Raw genomic sequence first — 16,033 nt, 5'->3', positions numbered from 1 at the left:
GTGCTATGTGGCATTAGCAAGACCCCCAAAGCACGGTGAAATGATGAACCTAATAATCCATAGATGTGTGGTATATTTTAAAACACTCCTTTATACATAGGCCGGGTTTGTCGGGGCAAGTTTCACAGTGGAAAATAGTATCCTTTCTTATTCCCTTTTTATAGCAAACTTTGCACCTTTTTTGTGTCCTGCCCTTTTTTGCAGTGGAGGGGATTTCGTTCGGAAAATGCTGCCCTGGTACAATATGGGGGCCAGTACTAGAAGTACTGGGGCCCTCTGCCTGCTGGTTCCCAAATATTAGGCCCTTTATGACTTCCTCTTGAAAGTGCATAAATGTCCCCCTCTGGCTGGTAGAACGGAATAGCACGTAAGCGTTATACAGTGCCATCTGGATGATATACACGGCCAGCTTCTTGTACCAGATTTTTGTTTTCCGCAGGGCACTGTACGGCTTCAGTACCTGATCTGAAAGATCCACTCCGCCCATGTACTTATTGTAATCTAGGATACAATTAGGTTTTGAGGTGTGGGTACTGGTACCTCGTACAGGGACGGAGGTGGTACTGTCTCCATGAATTGTTGTCAGTATAAGGACATCCCTCTTGTCCTTATATTTGACCAACAACATATTTTCGGTGGATTGTGCCCTGCTTTCACCCCTTCTCAGTACTTGGGCAATGTGCGTTTTTGGGAGGCCTCTTTGGTTCTTGCGCACAGTACCGCAAGCTGCTGTACCTCTTGAACCAAGGGCCTTAAACAGGGGGATGCTAGTGTAAAAGTTATCCACATAGAGGTGATAACCTTTATCCAGGAAGGGGTGCACTAATTCCCAGACAATTTTTCCACTAACACCTACGAGGGAGGGGGGGCAATCTGACGGTTCAATTCTTGAATCCTTCCCTTCATATACCCTAAACCTGTGGGTGTACCCTGAGGTGCTTTCACACAGTTTATACATTTTTATGCCATACCTTGCCCTCTTACTGGGAAGGTACTGGCGGAATTTAACCCTTCCTTTAAAATGTATAAGGGACTCGTCGATACAAATAAATTTTTCAGGGATGTACATCTCTTCAAATTTGGCACTGAAATGATCAATGACCGGCCTGACTTTGAATAGCCGGTCAAAGGTGGGATCATCTCTGGGTGGGCACTGTGCATTATCGGTGTAATGTAAAAATTTAAGGATTGTCTCAAAACGAGTCAGAGTCATGACCATACGGTAAAGTGGGGTGCTGTACAGAACATCTGTACTCCAATATTGCCTAATTTCTGGCTTTTTTACTATGCCCATATGTAACACCAGACCCCAAAACGTCATCATCTCTACTGCATCTACAGGGGTCCACCTAGCAAATGATGACGTGGGGTTTTGAGCAATAAACTGCTGGGCATATAAATTACTTTGGTCCACCATTAAATTTATAAAATCATCAGAGAAAAATAATTTGAAAAAGTCAATTTCTCTGAGACCTGTTGAATCAAATTGGATTCCTGGGATGGCCAAAAACTCAGGAACCTGGGGCTCAAAATTGTCTGGTGGTGGGGTCCATACGGGATCAATCATTTGGGGGGGGGGGTCTCAGCTGCTCTACGGGGGCGTCTTTGAGGGGGTCCCTCATCACTAGAGGAGGAAGATGAGGTTAAGACGAATCCTTCAAATTCCCCGCTTGCATCACTGGCTGTGTCAGAGTTAGAGGCAAGCATGGCATATGCCTCCTCCGCTGAATACATTCTTTTGGATGACTGGGATGACATTTGGGATGACATTTGGGATGCCATTTTTATTTTTGTGTTTCTGTAAGTGTAATGTTTCAACACGTGTATAGTGTAGGGGGGGTACAAACTTTATTTCAACATGGGGGGTATGTAGTGTGTAGTGTGTATGTAGTGCAGAAAAAAAAATACTTTAACCAGGAATTTGATCCCAATAAAAAAAAAAAAAATTAGATCAACCCTGTGGCAAAAATGCTGATCTGTGATGTACGTCACTCAGCAACTTCAAGGCAGCTTTTGGTACAACCTTGAAGGGGTTAAAAAAAAAAAAAAAAAAGGTCCTGCGCCAAAAATTGAGCACAGATGTTGGTCAGTAACGTCCGTCACTGAACAGCGCTCAAAGGCAACAGGAATTTGATCCAAAAATAAAATAAAATAGATCAACCCTGTGCCGAAAATGCTGATCAGTGATGTACGTCACTGATCAGCGCACAGTGGCCACAGGACACCCACAAAATCACAGTGTGTGTAAAAAAAAATTAAAAAAAGACCCCACAGCACCCTCAAAAAAAAAAAAAAAAAAAAAGGTGATCAGTGATGCGACACTGATTACCAGTGAGGGGCAGCAGGTGCACAACCTTTGGTGCAACTGACAGTGCAACTGACAGGTATATATAAAAAAAAAAAAAACCTGCACCCCCAAAAAGTTGCTGATCAGTTAATTTATACTGATCAGCACAAAAGGGGGGGCAGCAGTCAGTTGCACAGGCAGCACAACCTTTGGTGCAACTGACAGGTATATATATATATAAAAAAAAAAAACCCTGCACCCCCAAAAAGTTGCTGATCAGCACAGATATACTGATCAGCACAAAAGGGGGGGCAGCAGACACAAAATATAGCACTCTGTCACTCTCTGTCACTATCTCTCACTATCTCTCACTATATGTCACTATCTGTCACTATCTGTCACTCTATGACACTGCAGCAGCAGCACACAGGAAGTCACAAGATCCAGGAAGCATCCAGCTGCTGGCAGCACACTACCAGCGGTGATCAGGTAAGTATCAGGCAAGGATCAGGTCAGTATATCACGACAGATTGGCACGGTGACCGCTCTGCACGCAATTCCAGACCGGAATGGCGTCTGCAGCGCAGTCACCGTTAGTTTAAATCACACGCCATGGCTGTGATTGGTCCGTCGGTCCAACGGACCAATCACAGCCTTGGGGGCAGGTGGGGTGAGGTGTGGTCATCACCGGTGACCCCCTCACACCCGGCGGTGATTGATCCCTGTGTTACCGAGCGTCTGATTCGCCGGTAACACAGGAAAACGCTTCGATTGGCTGTTCACATTGAACAGCCAATCGCAGCGATCGCCGACGGGGGGGAGGCATCGCCGCCCCCCCCTGGGCATGCTGGGACATGTCTGCTGTCAGGGACAGCAGACATGTTTAAACTGTCACCGCGTCTATAGACGCGGTGACAGTTTAAAGTCATGACGTATATATACGTCATGTATCGGGAAGTACATCCCGGCCATGACGTATATATACGTCAAATGTCGGGAAGGGGTTAATCCATGAATGTCAAATGCTGTGGTCTGCAGTATAGTGGGCTACTTGCTGCCATATTTTATCATCTGTATATACGGTATGCCTAGTGTCCATGAGTCTCCGAAACACTGCCATCTGCAGGCAGAGAGTGAAATGACATCTTTCTTACACATTCACAAACACAGAAAGTAGCAGACTAGCTTTTACTTTGAGCAGGCTTACTATTTTATATATAATCTTGCTAAAGCATTAGTGCTTTTCCTTACATTTTAGATGCATGTTGACTTCTGTTTTTGAATATATTGTTTGCCACTGCATATGGATGAAAGAATACCTCCCAACATTAGCTTTGTCCCAAACTGGACTCCTCCTTGCGGAAAACCTTGTGCTCCAAAAAAGGAGGCCTGGTATTTATTCGCAAGTCACCCCTTCCTTTTGCTGTCAGTGTGGGGGCATGCCCAGTGCTCAGTAAATTGCTGGCTATAGCCTCAGTCCATTTGTCATGAATAGATGCTGTTGGGCAAAGCAGTGAGTGACAGGGGGGACTCCAAGTTGCCCCACCCCATCACCATGGGATGCTACGACACTGTACTGCGACAGAACAGAAACTGACTGGTACCGAATGACTGACCGACAGTCAGGATTCCGACAGTCATTACGCTGATGTTGGAATACCGACTGTTAAAACCCCGACAGACGGGCAAGGGCTATTCTCCCTCGTTGCAGTCCACAACCCACATAGAGGGAGAATAGAATAGGTGGCATTGCGTTTGCCCTGCTGTTTGAGTCCCCGCAGTTGGGATTCCGACATCGGGCTAATCACTGTCTGTATCCCAACTGTCGGTGTGCTATAACACACTCACTCAGACTTTTCGTTAGCAATTTTGTTGAAACAATAGTATATATAAGAGCCCTACCTTTTTAAATACAGGCTAAAAGTGCACACTCAAACTTTAAAATATATTTTATGTTCATCTCCGGCGGGATGCATGAGGTCCCACTTCACAGCTTTTTCCGCATTGCACATGCACAACTGGAAAGCCACGCAGTAATCATGAGCGGTAGACGTAAAGTGTGTGTGTGTTTACTGATTGCCAGAATGTTGGAGCCCGTGTCTCTGTTATTTCAAGTTACACATATAAGCAAATGAAAATCTTGTGACATATGCAAGGTTTATTAATATGGGAGGCAGACCGCAGCATATAATAAATGTGCCCCTAAGTTTTATTTTATGTGATGTGCATACACTCTGGGTAGTTTCCAGTTTTGGGCTTGACCTGCTAGAAGCTTGAAACTAAATATTATAAACTCATTTTTTAGGCTATGATGCGTAATTTATAGATAAGTTCTTTTAAAGAATAAAAGACTATATGGCATTTCACTTGACATCAAAGAATCAATGTAGGTATGCTGTTATACCTCCTACAGCTATTGCTTCTCATAATGGCTTGATCTCTGCTCTCCTATTATTCTGGGAACTGACTTAGAAGCAGCTAAACAGAACAACGAGTGTTCAGTATACGTTGAAATATGGTAGCAGTCAATCTATGTTGTATATCAGAACATTCACTTGAGGATCTGCTCAAGGTCAGGTGACAATAATTCTATTCTTGCAGAGCTGAAATTGTCAGCGCTGCCTTAACATACATCTGTCTACACTAAACTCTTCACTGCTCCTTGCCTAAAATATCCATAAACCGTGTGTGTGTGTGTATACTGTATGTATATAATGTGTGAATATCTAGTGTTAATAGTGTATTCTTATCAATTAACAAAGTGCATGAACAGAAGAGAAATCTAAATCAAATAAATATTTGGCCTGACCACCCTTTACCTTTAATTGAACAAAGTCAGGGATTTTGTAGTATTATAGTCAGACATATAATTAACCAATCACACCAAACAAGTGATAATGATCATCATTTTCATATGCAAGAATTGCAACTAAAAAGCCATACAGTTAAAACAATCAAGTGTCTCAACTATGCATGAAAACATAGGAACTGAGCTGCAGAAAAATGTCAGGAGGGGGTCTGAACTAATTAGTTACAATTTGAAATATTTTGCTGTAGCAAAAGGCACTTTGTTTGCTGAAGGGCTGGAGAGCAAGTACTATGAGTGTCTGCAGGCAACAGTGAAGCATGGTGTACTATACATTATTTGTACGTTTGGGACTGCATTTCAGCAAATCGACTAGCAGATTTGGAGCCTGGTTCAGACCTGATCACTCATCTGCAAATTTGCAGATGTCTTTGAGTAGTTAGCTACCGCCCAGAGAGAATGAAAACTCACCCTGTGTAAATCTGCAAGTGAATTGCAAAAATATTGTTATCTGCTATCCTGTAGCACATCCTTATGCCATTCCTGAACCATTGAATGATATTTCCAGTCTGTGCAAAATATGAGTAAGTCTGACCCTTCCACGACAGAGACTGATCGAAGCTGGCGGTGATGCCTCAAACACTCTCCCTTAAAAATGCCTGGGTACACCTGCATCTTTTCTGACAATCCTAGAAAATGGGCAGTTACCACCAGGGCCGGCACCACCACTTTAGGCATTTGCCTAGGGCGCCGGCCCCGGAGGGTGGCACTTGGGATGGAGCAGGTCACAGTGTACCCCCCTTCCCACCCTGGAGCCAGGTGAGGTGAGCTGCCCCCGCACCCCTACCACACCCCACCGTAGAGTGGGTGAATGGCGGTGCTGACCAGAAATCCCCCGCGGCACTGTGCAGGAACTCTACTGGGCGGTGATTGATAGCGGGGGCTCAGGAAGCGCTGCTATGATGGTGCCATCGGACACACAGCGCGTGGGGACACTGAACTTGTGCTGTCTCACATTATCAGCACAAGCTTCTCCCCTCACGGGCTATGTGTCCGATGGCACCATCATAGCAGAGCAGCACTTCCTGAGCCCCCGGTGTCAATCGCCACCGGGAGAGGTCCCCCCCCTCCCTGGAGTGACCCAGCGGCGGTGGATGCATAAAAAAAACCCTCTGGCGGGTGAGCAGCGGGGCGTCCCCGTCCCCCCCGCCTGGAGCTTTGTAATGACTAGCACCAGCCCTGGTTACCACCCACAAATGCCAACTTCACAAATATCTTAAATAAAAGGGGCCCTAGTACTGGTATCATATTTGTTATTGCACTGTTTACAACCACTTTCTGTTGTCTATTCCACAACCAGTTTCCTACCCATCTACAAATCTTTACCCCTAGTCCCAAACCCTCCATTTTATTTATCGACCTTTTATGTGGCATAGTATCAAAAGCCTTAGCAAAATCAATGAAGACCACTTCTACAACATTTCCATTGTCTAGGTTGCTGCTGACTTCCTCATAAAAACTTAATAAATTTGTCTGGCATGAGCAGTTTTTCACAAACCCATGTTGGTTAATACTGATTATACTATGGAGCTCTAAATATTTTTGAATACTGTACAGAGGGTTTGCGAATTCCTCCCTTAATTCCATTAGAACCCTAGGATGACCTGGGGATTTGTTTGTTTTGATTTTGCTGAGCCTCTTTTTTTAAGCTCATCTGTTGTCAATACTGACTTCTAGCTGGCTTGTCCCATTTATGGTACCTGTGGGTTCCACTGTCTTCTCCTACCTAGTAAACACAGATGAGAAAAATGTGTTTAACAGTTCTGCTTTTTCCTTATCCTCAGTAAAGCTGTTTCCGTTGATATTGATTAATAGGCCGTTGTTCTCTTTTATTATTATTTTGCTATTTATGTATTTGAAAAACTTATTGAGATTGATTTTGCTCACTTTGGCAATATGCTCCTCATTTTCCCCTTTAGCTACTTTGATTACCCCTTTACAAATTTTATTTACTTCTTTGTACTTCTTGAACGCCGCCTCATTCCAGATAGCCTTGTAAAATTGAAATGCTCTTGTCTTATTATTTATTGCTGTCCTTACTATTTTGTCCAACCATGGTGGCTTTTTTTCTATCGATTTTATCCGTGTTGCCTTTTGGGATATATTTAATAAAGTTTCTAGAAAATTTTGTATGGTTTCCCACATTTCCTCAAATTTTTCCCTCAAATAACACTTCCCACTCAATATCTTTTAAAGATTCCCTGAATCATTCAAAGTTTGCTTTTCTAAAATGTAATATTTTAGCTGGTTCCATATGTTGTTGTTTACAGAAGTTGATTTCTAGTGAGACCATGCTGTGGTCACGGTTTTCCAGATGTTCTCTTACTTTTGTTATTTGAAATGAAATCTATCTTATTTGTTAATACTTAATCCAATACTGCCCTATTACAAGTTGGTGCTTCAACCGATTGTGTGATAAACTGTTTCTTGAGTAAAGCTGGCCATACATCAGAAAGATCGATCTTAAGATCAATTGCGCTCATGATTGTATACAATTTTCCTTGAAATCCCCGGCAGTCCTTGGTGGTTTTTGGACACACAATCTACTCACAATCCATCATACAATCAATCATACAATCCATCTGCTGCATGATTGTGTACATAAGATGTGCACACAATCTGCATACAATCCATCATACAATCAGTCATACAATCCATCTGCTGATTGATTGTATGATTTTGTACACAAGATGTGCATACAATCCATCTTACAATCAATTGAGATTGTATGATTGGGTACAATATCTTTCTGATGTATGGCCACCTTTAATTTAGGAACCCACTGCTTTAAGCTGACATGCTGGTCTCAATAGTCCAGTTGATGTCTGGAAAGTTAAAACCCCCCAAAATTAATACCTGCTCCGCCGAATTTTTGATTTGGTCCAAAAGTAGTACCTCATCCCTTTTATTTAATGTTAGGTGGTCTTTACCATTCCTGTATTAAAAGTATATTTGATTGTTTGTTGTTTTCAGTTAACACTGCCCACACAGCCTTCGTAGTATTCTCAGCTTTCTGCGAGCTCCTCCCCACAGGGTTTTAAGATTGTTCTTACATAAAGGCACAACTTCTCTTCTATTTTCCCTGTCTTTTCTGAAAAGGGTGTATCCCTCCATGTTTATCGTGTGACTTGTTGCACATATTTCTGTTATACCAATTATATCATAATCATCCTTTGCGGTTATGGTTTCTAGTTCCCCAATTCAACACAGCTTCTTGCAGTGGTCCGTAAGCATTTCAGTTTACTTTCCCCTACCTCCCCCATGGCAGCCATGACTTTATAGGTTCCTCCACTCTGGGTAGTGCTTAGGAAAGGAAAAAAAAAAACACCAGCCCCTATAAGAAGGCACCTCCTCCTGGCTCCAGTGTCTCTCTTTTTTTTTTCCTTTCCGATTAGTGTGGAAGGCTTACCCTGTGAAGAACTGTATATGTCCTCTGCTGCAGCAATGGTCTTTCAGCAGATGGGGAGGGTATGCCGGCCTTCGGGGCGAAGCTGGTCCCAAGTGCTGCATGCTGACCCCTCTGGGGGCAGCTATGGCAGTGGCAGCATCCACAGGAGTGCTGGCAATGGTGGCGCAGGAGTGCGTTCAGCTGCGGCACATCCTGGCCCACGTTCCTCTATCCAGAGAGCGGGCGGATGTCATAGGCGGTGCGTGGCGCCGGGTCATGACAACTTCCGGCCAGGAAGGGCGCAAGCAGCCGGTGTCTGTAGCATCTATGCGCTACAGGAGAACGGTCTCAATGTGCAGCGGCAGAGCAGAAGGAGGATGCCGGGAGCAGCGCGGTCAGCTGGACGCGGCCGGAGGTGGTGAGCGTGCCTTATGTTTTTTCACCATATCACCAACGCTAGGGTTTTGGATGGCTATTATGGATTATAAATCTGTGTGCGCAGGATTGAGAGCTGTTATTGGAGCATTGGTCTACAATTCTTTGGTTGGATTCTGGCTGGATAACAAGCTAGGATATAGTGGCCGGGTCATATTTGTTGGATGGATCCTTATGGCTTATATATATGTTTTATTAGTGCATACCACCGATACTATGGAGGAGGAGAATTAGCAGATAGTGAAAAAGTCAGGGTAAGCCTCGCTGTTAGCTGATGGTTTTTTGGATCACTGTCAGGTGGTGTAAATTTTTTTCATGATGTGTGTGTGTGTGTGTGTGTGTGTGTGTGTGTGTATGTATATATATATATATATATATATATATATATATATATATAAAATGTTTTCTAAAGGATGGTTCAGCTCCTTGCTGAAACCAGCAAGGAGAAGGAGCTTAAAGCCAAGCACAAAAGGGCTCATGTGGCCAAATGTAATATGTGCGATAAGGTGTTACCGGATAAGCACTTGGGCAATCTTTGGCGCAAATGACCAACTTGGTAGACATGCTGAAAACGGCATTGGCCGTCACCTTTGTCACCAAAGATGACTTGAGCAAAATGAGAGCCAAGAGAAAGCATGTTGTGCTAAGTGATGAATCAGTAGAAGAGTCAGATAGTATTTGATTGCCAGGTCAGGACCTGGATGAGGAGGAGGAGCAGTTTCAGGATAAGTCAGATGCGGACTTCAATCCTGATATGATAGATAATTTATTGGGACTTATCCATAAGGCCCTAAACATTGAAGATCTGCAAGAGGATCTGAACTTACAAGAGCTACTGTTTAAAGATCAGTTAGTAAACAAGGAGGTAGTCCTAAGGTTGGACAATCAGGCCGTAGTGTCCTACATAAATTGACAAGGCGGAACAAGGAGTCGCTGTCTTATAGAGGTCACAACAGAACTCTTGTGCTGAGCCAAAGATCATGTAAACATTACAGCAATATTCTTAGCGGGAAAAGAGAATCGGATGGCAGACGAGCTAAGCAGGAAAAGGTGTCTGCCAGACGAGTGGTCTCTCAATGACAGAGTATTCAAGATGTTGGTGCGAAAATGGGTTTGGCCGCAGGTCGATCTGATGGCTACAGCCGAGAACAGGAAGGTGCCGGTGTTCTTCTCTCGGTTCAAAGATCCACAAGCGTAGCAGGTGCACGCGCTTACAGCAACATGGAGAATGTCACGGGCCTATGCTTTTCCCCCCAATTCCTGTTATACCAAGGCTGTTAAGGAAAATAAAAAGACAACAAGTAGATGGTAATACTCCCGTACAGTCCACGGAGGGCATGGTTCACCACGGTACTGCAGATTGCGGTAGGTGGTCCATGGACACTTCCTTCGATTCCCAACCTCGTTCAAGGTCGAGTATGTCAGGCACAACCATCAGCATGGAGGCTGACAGCCTGGTTGTTGAGACCAACTCATTGATGGCCAGAGGGTTTGATAAAGCAAGGAAATGGTCTACCTCAAGGTCATATTACAGGATCTGGAAGAGATATATTTCCTGGTGTGAGGAGTATCATCAAGCCCTGGAGGAGGTTTCTTCAGTTTTAGGATTCCTGCAGGCAGGCTTACAAAAGGGTTGATCTCTCAGTACCTTAAAGGTACAGGCGTTGGCGGTGATGTTATATTGGAATCTGGCGGATGACCGTTATGTCCGAAGGTTTATACAAACCGATCTGAACCTAGTTTCGGGGGGTGCTCACGGAGGTGCCTTTTGAACCGCTTCAAAAAGTTTCATTAACGTTAATTTCATGGAAGATTGTTTTTTTGGTAGATATAACCTCCACAAGAAGGGTGTCTGAATTTAAGGCATTATGGACGGAGGAACCCTTTTTGAATTTTTTTTGAAGATAGGGTGGTGCTATGCACTAACCCTCAATTTCTGCCGATGGTGGTGTTGAAATTTCACATAAATCAAGAAATAGGTTTGCCTTCCCTATGTGCTAATCCGGCAAATGCAAAGGAGGAGCATTTGCGTAAACTGGACGTAGTGAGAGCTTTAAAAGCTTATGTGCAGAGGACGAAGGATTTTCGTAAGTCTAAGAGCCTCTTTGTCCTTACCAAGGGTAGTAATAAAGACCAGATGGCCTCCATGTCTACATTGGCAAGATGGATCAAGGCTTGTATTGTTAATGCCTATGAGCTGAGACAGAGGAAGCCACCAGAGGGGCTGAAGGCTCATTATACGATAGCAGTGACATCATCTTGGGGCGGAGAAGGGATCCGCTTCGGTGTTGGAGCTCTGTAAGTCGGCAGGATGGGCGTCAATACAAACCTTTACGAAACATTACCGAATTGATGTTATGTCTTCAGCCAATGCTAGATTCTGGAGGAAGGCTCTTAGCGCAGTTGTGTAAGAAAAAAAAATGGAAGAGGGAAGAGAAAATGAGAAGCTTACTTTTATCTTACGTTTTAACTTGAAGCGCTGTTAAAAACTGTTAACTTCGGTTTGTAAGTATAGCCCTCCAAGGTGGATTAACTGCTTGGGTAGGACCAATAAAGTCATGGCTGCCATGGGAGAGGTAGAGGAAATATCAGATTATTACCTGGTAATATGCTTTCTCTACTCAACCATGGCAGCATATATTCCCGGCCCTTGTTATGTTATGGCAATTGTGGGATATACGGATTAACTATTCTTTTGTATATTGAAGCTGGAGAATTCAAAGACACTGGAGCCAGGAGGAGGTGCCTTCTTATAGGGGCTGGTGTCTTTTTTTTTTCCTTTCCTTTCCCAGAGGGGAGGAACCCATAAAGTCATGGCTGCCATCATGGAGTAGAGGAAAGCATATAACCAGGTAATAATCTGATATTTCTCACTTTACCCCTTTCAAGGTTTGTTTGTCCTTGATGTGCTCCTGATTTCTTACTAAAACTATATTTTCTTCCCGACCCCCTTCCCCAACCTCCATTCTCTCACTTTCCCGCTCCTCATTTCTAGCTCATACATTCTTTCTTTATACCCCCCCCCCATGTCTAGTTTAAAGGACCTTCTAACCATCCTGCCTCCGAGCACTGCCGGCCGCTTTCCATTCAGGTGCAATCTGTCAGTAATGTATAGTCTGACCATTGCTCTAGGAACCCGAACCCCTCTTCCCTACACCATTTACTTTTAGCCACGCATTAAGCTCCATAAGTTCCCTCTGTCTCCATTGACTATCACATGGCACAGGTAATATTTCTAAGAAATGTACCCTGGATGCACTTGCCTTTAACTTACATCCTAGATCCCTGAAATAATTTTTTAGGACATCCTACCTTCCTCTTATTTGGTCATTTGTGCCGAAATGCACCATGACTGCTGGGTCTTTCCCAGCCCCACCAAGTAATCTGTTCACCCGGTCCGCTATGTGCCATACCTGGGCACCCAGAAGACAACTGACTGTATGGTGATCACGGTCCCCGTAGCAGATTGCCCTGTCTTTTTTTACAGCTTATTGAGTACCCTACCACCACAATTGATAAAAATGAACTATTAACCCTATTATTTTTTAAAACATTCTTATTTTGTAGTATTTTGCTACACCTGCCTAATACTTTGTACTGTATGTGTGCCGCAACTTCCTAGAAATAGTACTGCGTGTGTGTGTGTGTGTGTGTGTGTGTGTGTGCGTGCGTGCGTGCGTGCGTGCGTGCGTGCGTGTGCGCTAGGAACCAGCACTTTACAATCATCAGATGATCTAGTAATACATTTTTACACCAACATTTCAGTCTTTAGCAGATTTTTTTTTCCAAGGACAAATACAAGCACTGACCATGTCAGAACTAAATACTGTATCCGCACATCACCCATATTCAATTACAAATGGTTGAACATAGCCCATGAAAATACCACTAATACCCCTTTCACATCGCAACTAATTACCGGGTAAGAGCCGGTTTCTTGCCGGTTCGACCTGGTAATTTAGTGCGATATGAAAGAGGTTACTGCATCCTGCAAATGGGTGGCAACACCGCAATAAGAACCAGTAAAAAAGAAGGGTTTTTACCGGTTTGTTGCCGTGTTGCAAAAAAAAGCATTAAAAAACACTATAATCACAGAATTTAGTTTTTTTGTTTTTTTTGCTCCTAAGCTATTATTAACCTTAATAGCATTTATCTCCACTCATTTCCATTCTATTCTGAACACCTCACACCTCACAATATTGTTTTTAGGCCAAAAGGTTGCACCGAAGTAGCTGGATAACTATGATGAGCGACACAAGTGGGCGGCAACCCTGGACTAATATGGCACACTTAACATCACCTCTGGACTGATATGGCACACTTAGCATCACCCCTGGACTAATACAGCACACTTGGCAGCACCCCATGAATTATACGTCAGACTTGGCTCACCCCAGGAATTATATGGCAGATTTGGCTCCCCCCTGTCTGATATAGCACACTTAGCATCACCCATGGACTAATATGGCACACTTGGCAGCACCCCATGAATTAAACGGCAGACTTGGCTCACCCCAGGAATTATATGGCACAGATGGTGGTGCCCCTGACCTGATACAGCACACATGACGGCCCACATGGTATTTTATGGCACAGATGGCGGAACCTCTGGACTGACACAGCACACATGGAATTATATGGCACACATAGCGACAAAGAGTTATTCTTTTAATAAAAAAATGGCAGCACCCCTGGATTGATATAGCAGACTTGGCAGCACCCCATAAATTATACAGCACACTTTTCTCACCCCTGGACTGATACGGCACACTTAGCATCACCCCTGGACTGATACGGCACACTTAGCAGCACCCCATGAATTATAGAGCAGACTTTGCAGCAACCCATGAATTATATGACACACTTTGCTCACCCCAGGAATTATGCGTCACACATGTGGGCACCCCTGAGCTGACACAGCACACATGGAATTATACGGCAAAGATGGCGGCACCCCTGGACTGATACGGCACACATGGCGGCAGACATGGCAATACTCCTGCAGTAGAAAATGAAAAACTTTTATTCTTTTATTTAAAAAAAGAGCAGCACACCTGGAATAATATACAGCAGACTTAGCAACACCCCATGAATTATACAGCACACTAGGTCCACCCCTGTACTGATACAGCACACTTGCAGCAAAAAAAAATATTTTTTTCTTTTCCTTAAATAAAGAGCAACTCCCCTGGTCTAATACAGCACACATGCGGGCACCCTGGACTTATCCTGATACACTGGCAGCAGTAATTAAAAAAATAATAATTTTGTTTTCAATTTTTTTTTATTTTATTTAAATAATGCAGCCCCCTCTGTAGCAGTCCCTTCTATGCATAAATTCCCCCCCCCCCCCTACAGGATTCCCTCCCCATTTTAGCAGACAGCATGGACACATTTAGTTTGGACATTGTCGATTTTGTTTGGACATTTTAATGATATCAACCGAACATATGGATAATGACATAATATCGACATTTTAAGAATATTATGATATTTGGACAGTCTTATTTTAGGTTAGACCTAATTGCCGCCTAAACTTAAGCCTAATTGCAGCGTAACCCTATAATTTTATGTGCTGAAATGTGAAATTTCAACATAATGTCAGTGTCGATATTAAGACCATATCCACATTATGGTGTTGACATTTGAACTACATCCCACAGTAGCTTAAGTTCATACCAGGCGGCCCTGAGGTGAAATAGGTGGTGGCTCTGGCTTGCACATGTGCTGAGATCCAGATGACTCACCATTGGTACATCTGTGATAATATATATTCATTATTGCAGCTAATTGTTGCAATAAGAAATCTTTATTTTCGGGAGCTGGCTGCAAATAATAAGTAGTTTTTTTTTGTTTTTTTTATCAAAGCTCGGAGAGAAATAAAATTGTGATAAGTATCAGACAATTGTCTTCTGGGAGAGGCAGAGTTTGACCTAATCACGCAGAATTGCCCCCAATGATTAGTGGTATGCAGGGCTATTTTTCAGCAGGCTCCAGCAGGAACTGAGGCCCTTATTCTAGTTCACTCTTTCTGACAAAATATTTCTTAGATGGACAAAACCATGTGCACTGCAGGTGAGGCAGGTGTAAACCCCACCCAAATCTAATTCTCTCTGCACAAGTAACACCTGCCTCACCTGCAGTGCACATGGTTTTGTCCATCTAAGAAATATTTTGTCAGAAAGAGTGAACTGGAATAAGGGCCTCAGTTCCTGCTGGAGCCTACTGAAAAATAGCCCTGGTGGTATGGGTTCAATAAGTTCATCAATTATATTAAATGTTGGTGGTGCCGAATAAACTGTATAATAGTAACTTTAAACACTGAGATTTTATTGGTATGGCATGAACACAACTGCAAGATATTGACATACTGTATTTGTAAGTGAAATAATGTACTATGTGATTTATTTTCCACATTAATTCATCTAATTCACCAATGTTCTTTCACAACCGTACATTTGTAAGTTATTCTAAACAAAACTGGTGTCACAACGCTTGTCAAATAAAAGCAAAGGGCATCCCTTCTCTGAGGACTTCGGAAGCTGTACTTTATTGACATTCCTTTAAATAATGTTTTGAAAAAGAGCCATTAGAAAACCATTTTATTCCAGTAAAAATAATGAACAGGGTAGGCTGCTTTATGATGTACAGTTGCTAGTTTTACTTTTTTGATTCACATCATGTTAACTCTCAAGTAACCATGTATTTCTCTTGTTCCTGTTTTAGGAATGCTGCCTCTGCAGTTTGCGAGGAGGTGCTCTAAAGCAAACCACTGACTCTAAGTAAGTCACGGGGTAATTGTCTCTGCTACTTCTTGTTTTTTTAATATGAGACCAATCTAAAATTATCCTTGTGTATCGCACAGTAAGATTGACTACAAATTGTAAGCTTGGTTGTAGGTTCATTTTACTACTTTTAGACAAAGTTATTTGCGCAATGCAAGCAGCCCAGAGTGAAGTTTCAACAGGGAACTTTACCACATACCAAAAGATATAGCTTTATACAGAGATGAAGAAAATTCAAACCCCCAAACACTTATAACAATGTAAAATGTATC

At 43.1% G+C, this 16,033-nt stretch overlaps 1 protein-coding gene across 8 annotated transcripts in view; it reads left to right on the top strand.

Annotated features, from left to right (window-relative positions):
• KDM4C (lysine demethylase 4C) overlaps positions 1-16,033 on the top strand; it is a 494,625-nt gene that overhangs the window by 307,014 nt on the left and 171,578 nt on the right. For all 8 annotated transcript variants that reach the window (XR_014474177.1, XR_014474183.1, XM_083185981.1 and 5 more), the window contains exon 16: positions 15,703-15,758. Coding sequence is in view for 6 of the 8 variants with exons in the window: in XM_083185981.1 (XP_083042107.1) it covers positions 15,703-15,758 (56 nt within the window). In the remaining 2 variants the exon portion in view is untranslated. The remainder of the gene's footprint in view (positions 1-15,702; positions 15,759-16,033) is intronic.

The sequence above is a fragment of the Crinia signifera genome, chromosome 1, assembly GCF_055691185.1.
Source record: "Crinia signifera chromosome 1, ASM5569118v1, whole genome shotgun sequence".
Lineage (NCBI taxonomy): Eukaryota > Metazoa > Chordata > Amphibia > Anura > Myobatrachidae > Crinia > Crinia signifera.
Note: the sequence above shows the minus strand (reverse complement) of the source record. Positions and strands in the feature narration are given on the sequence as shown.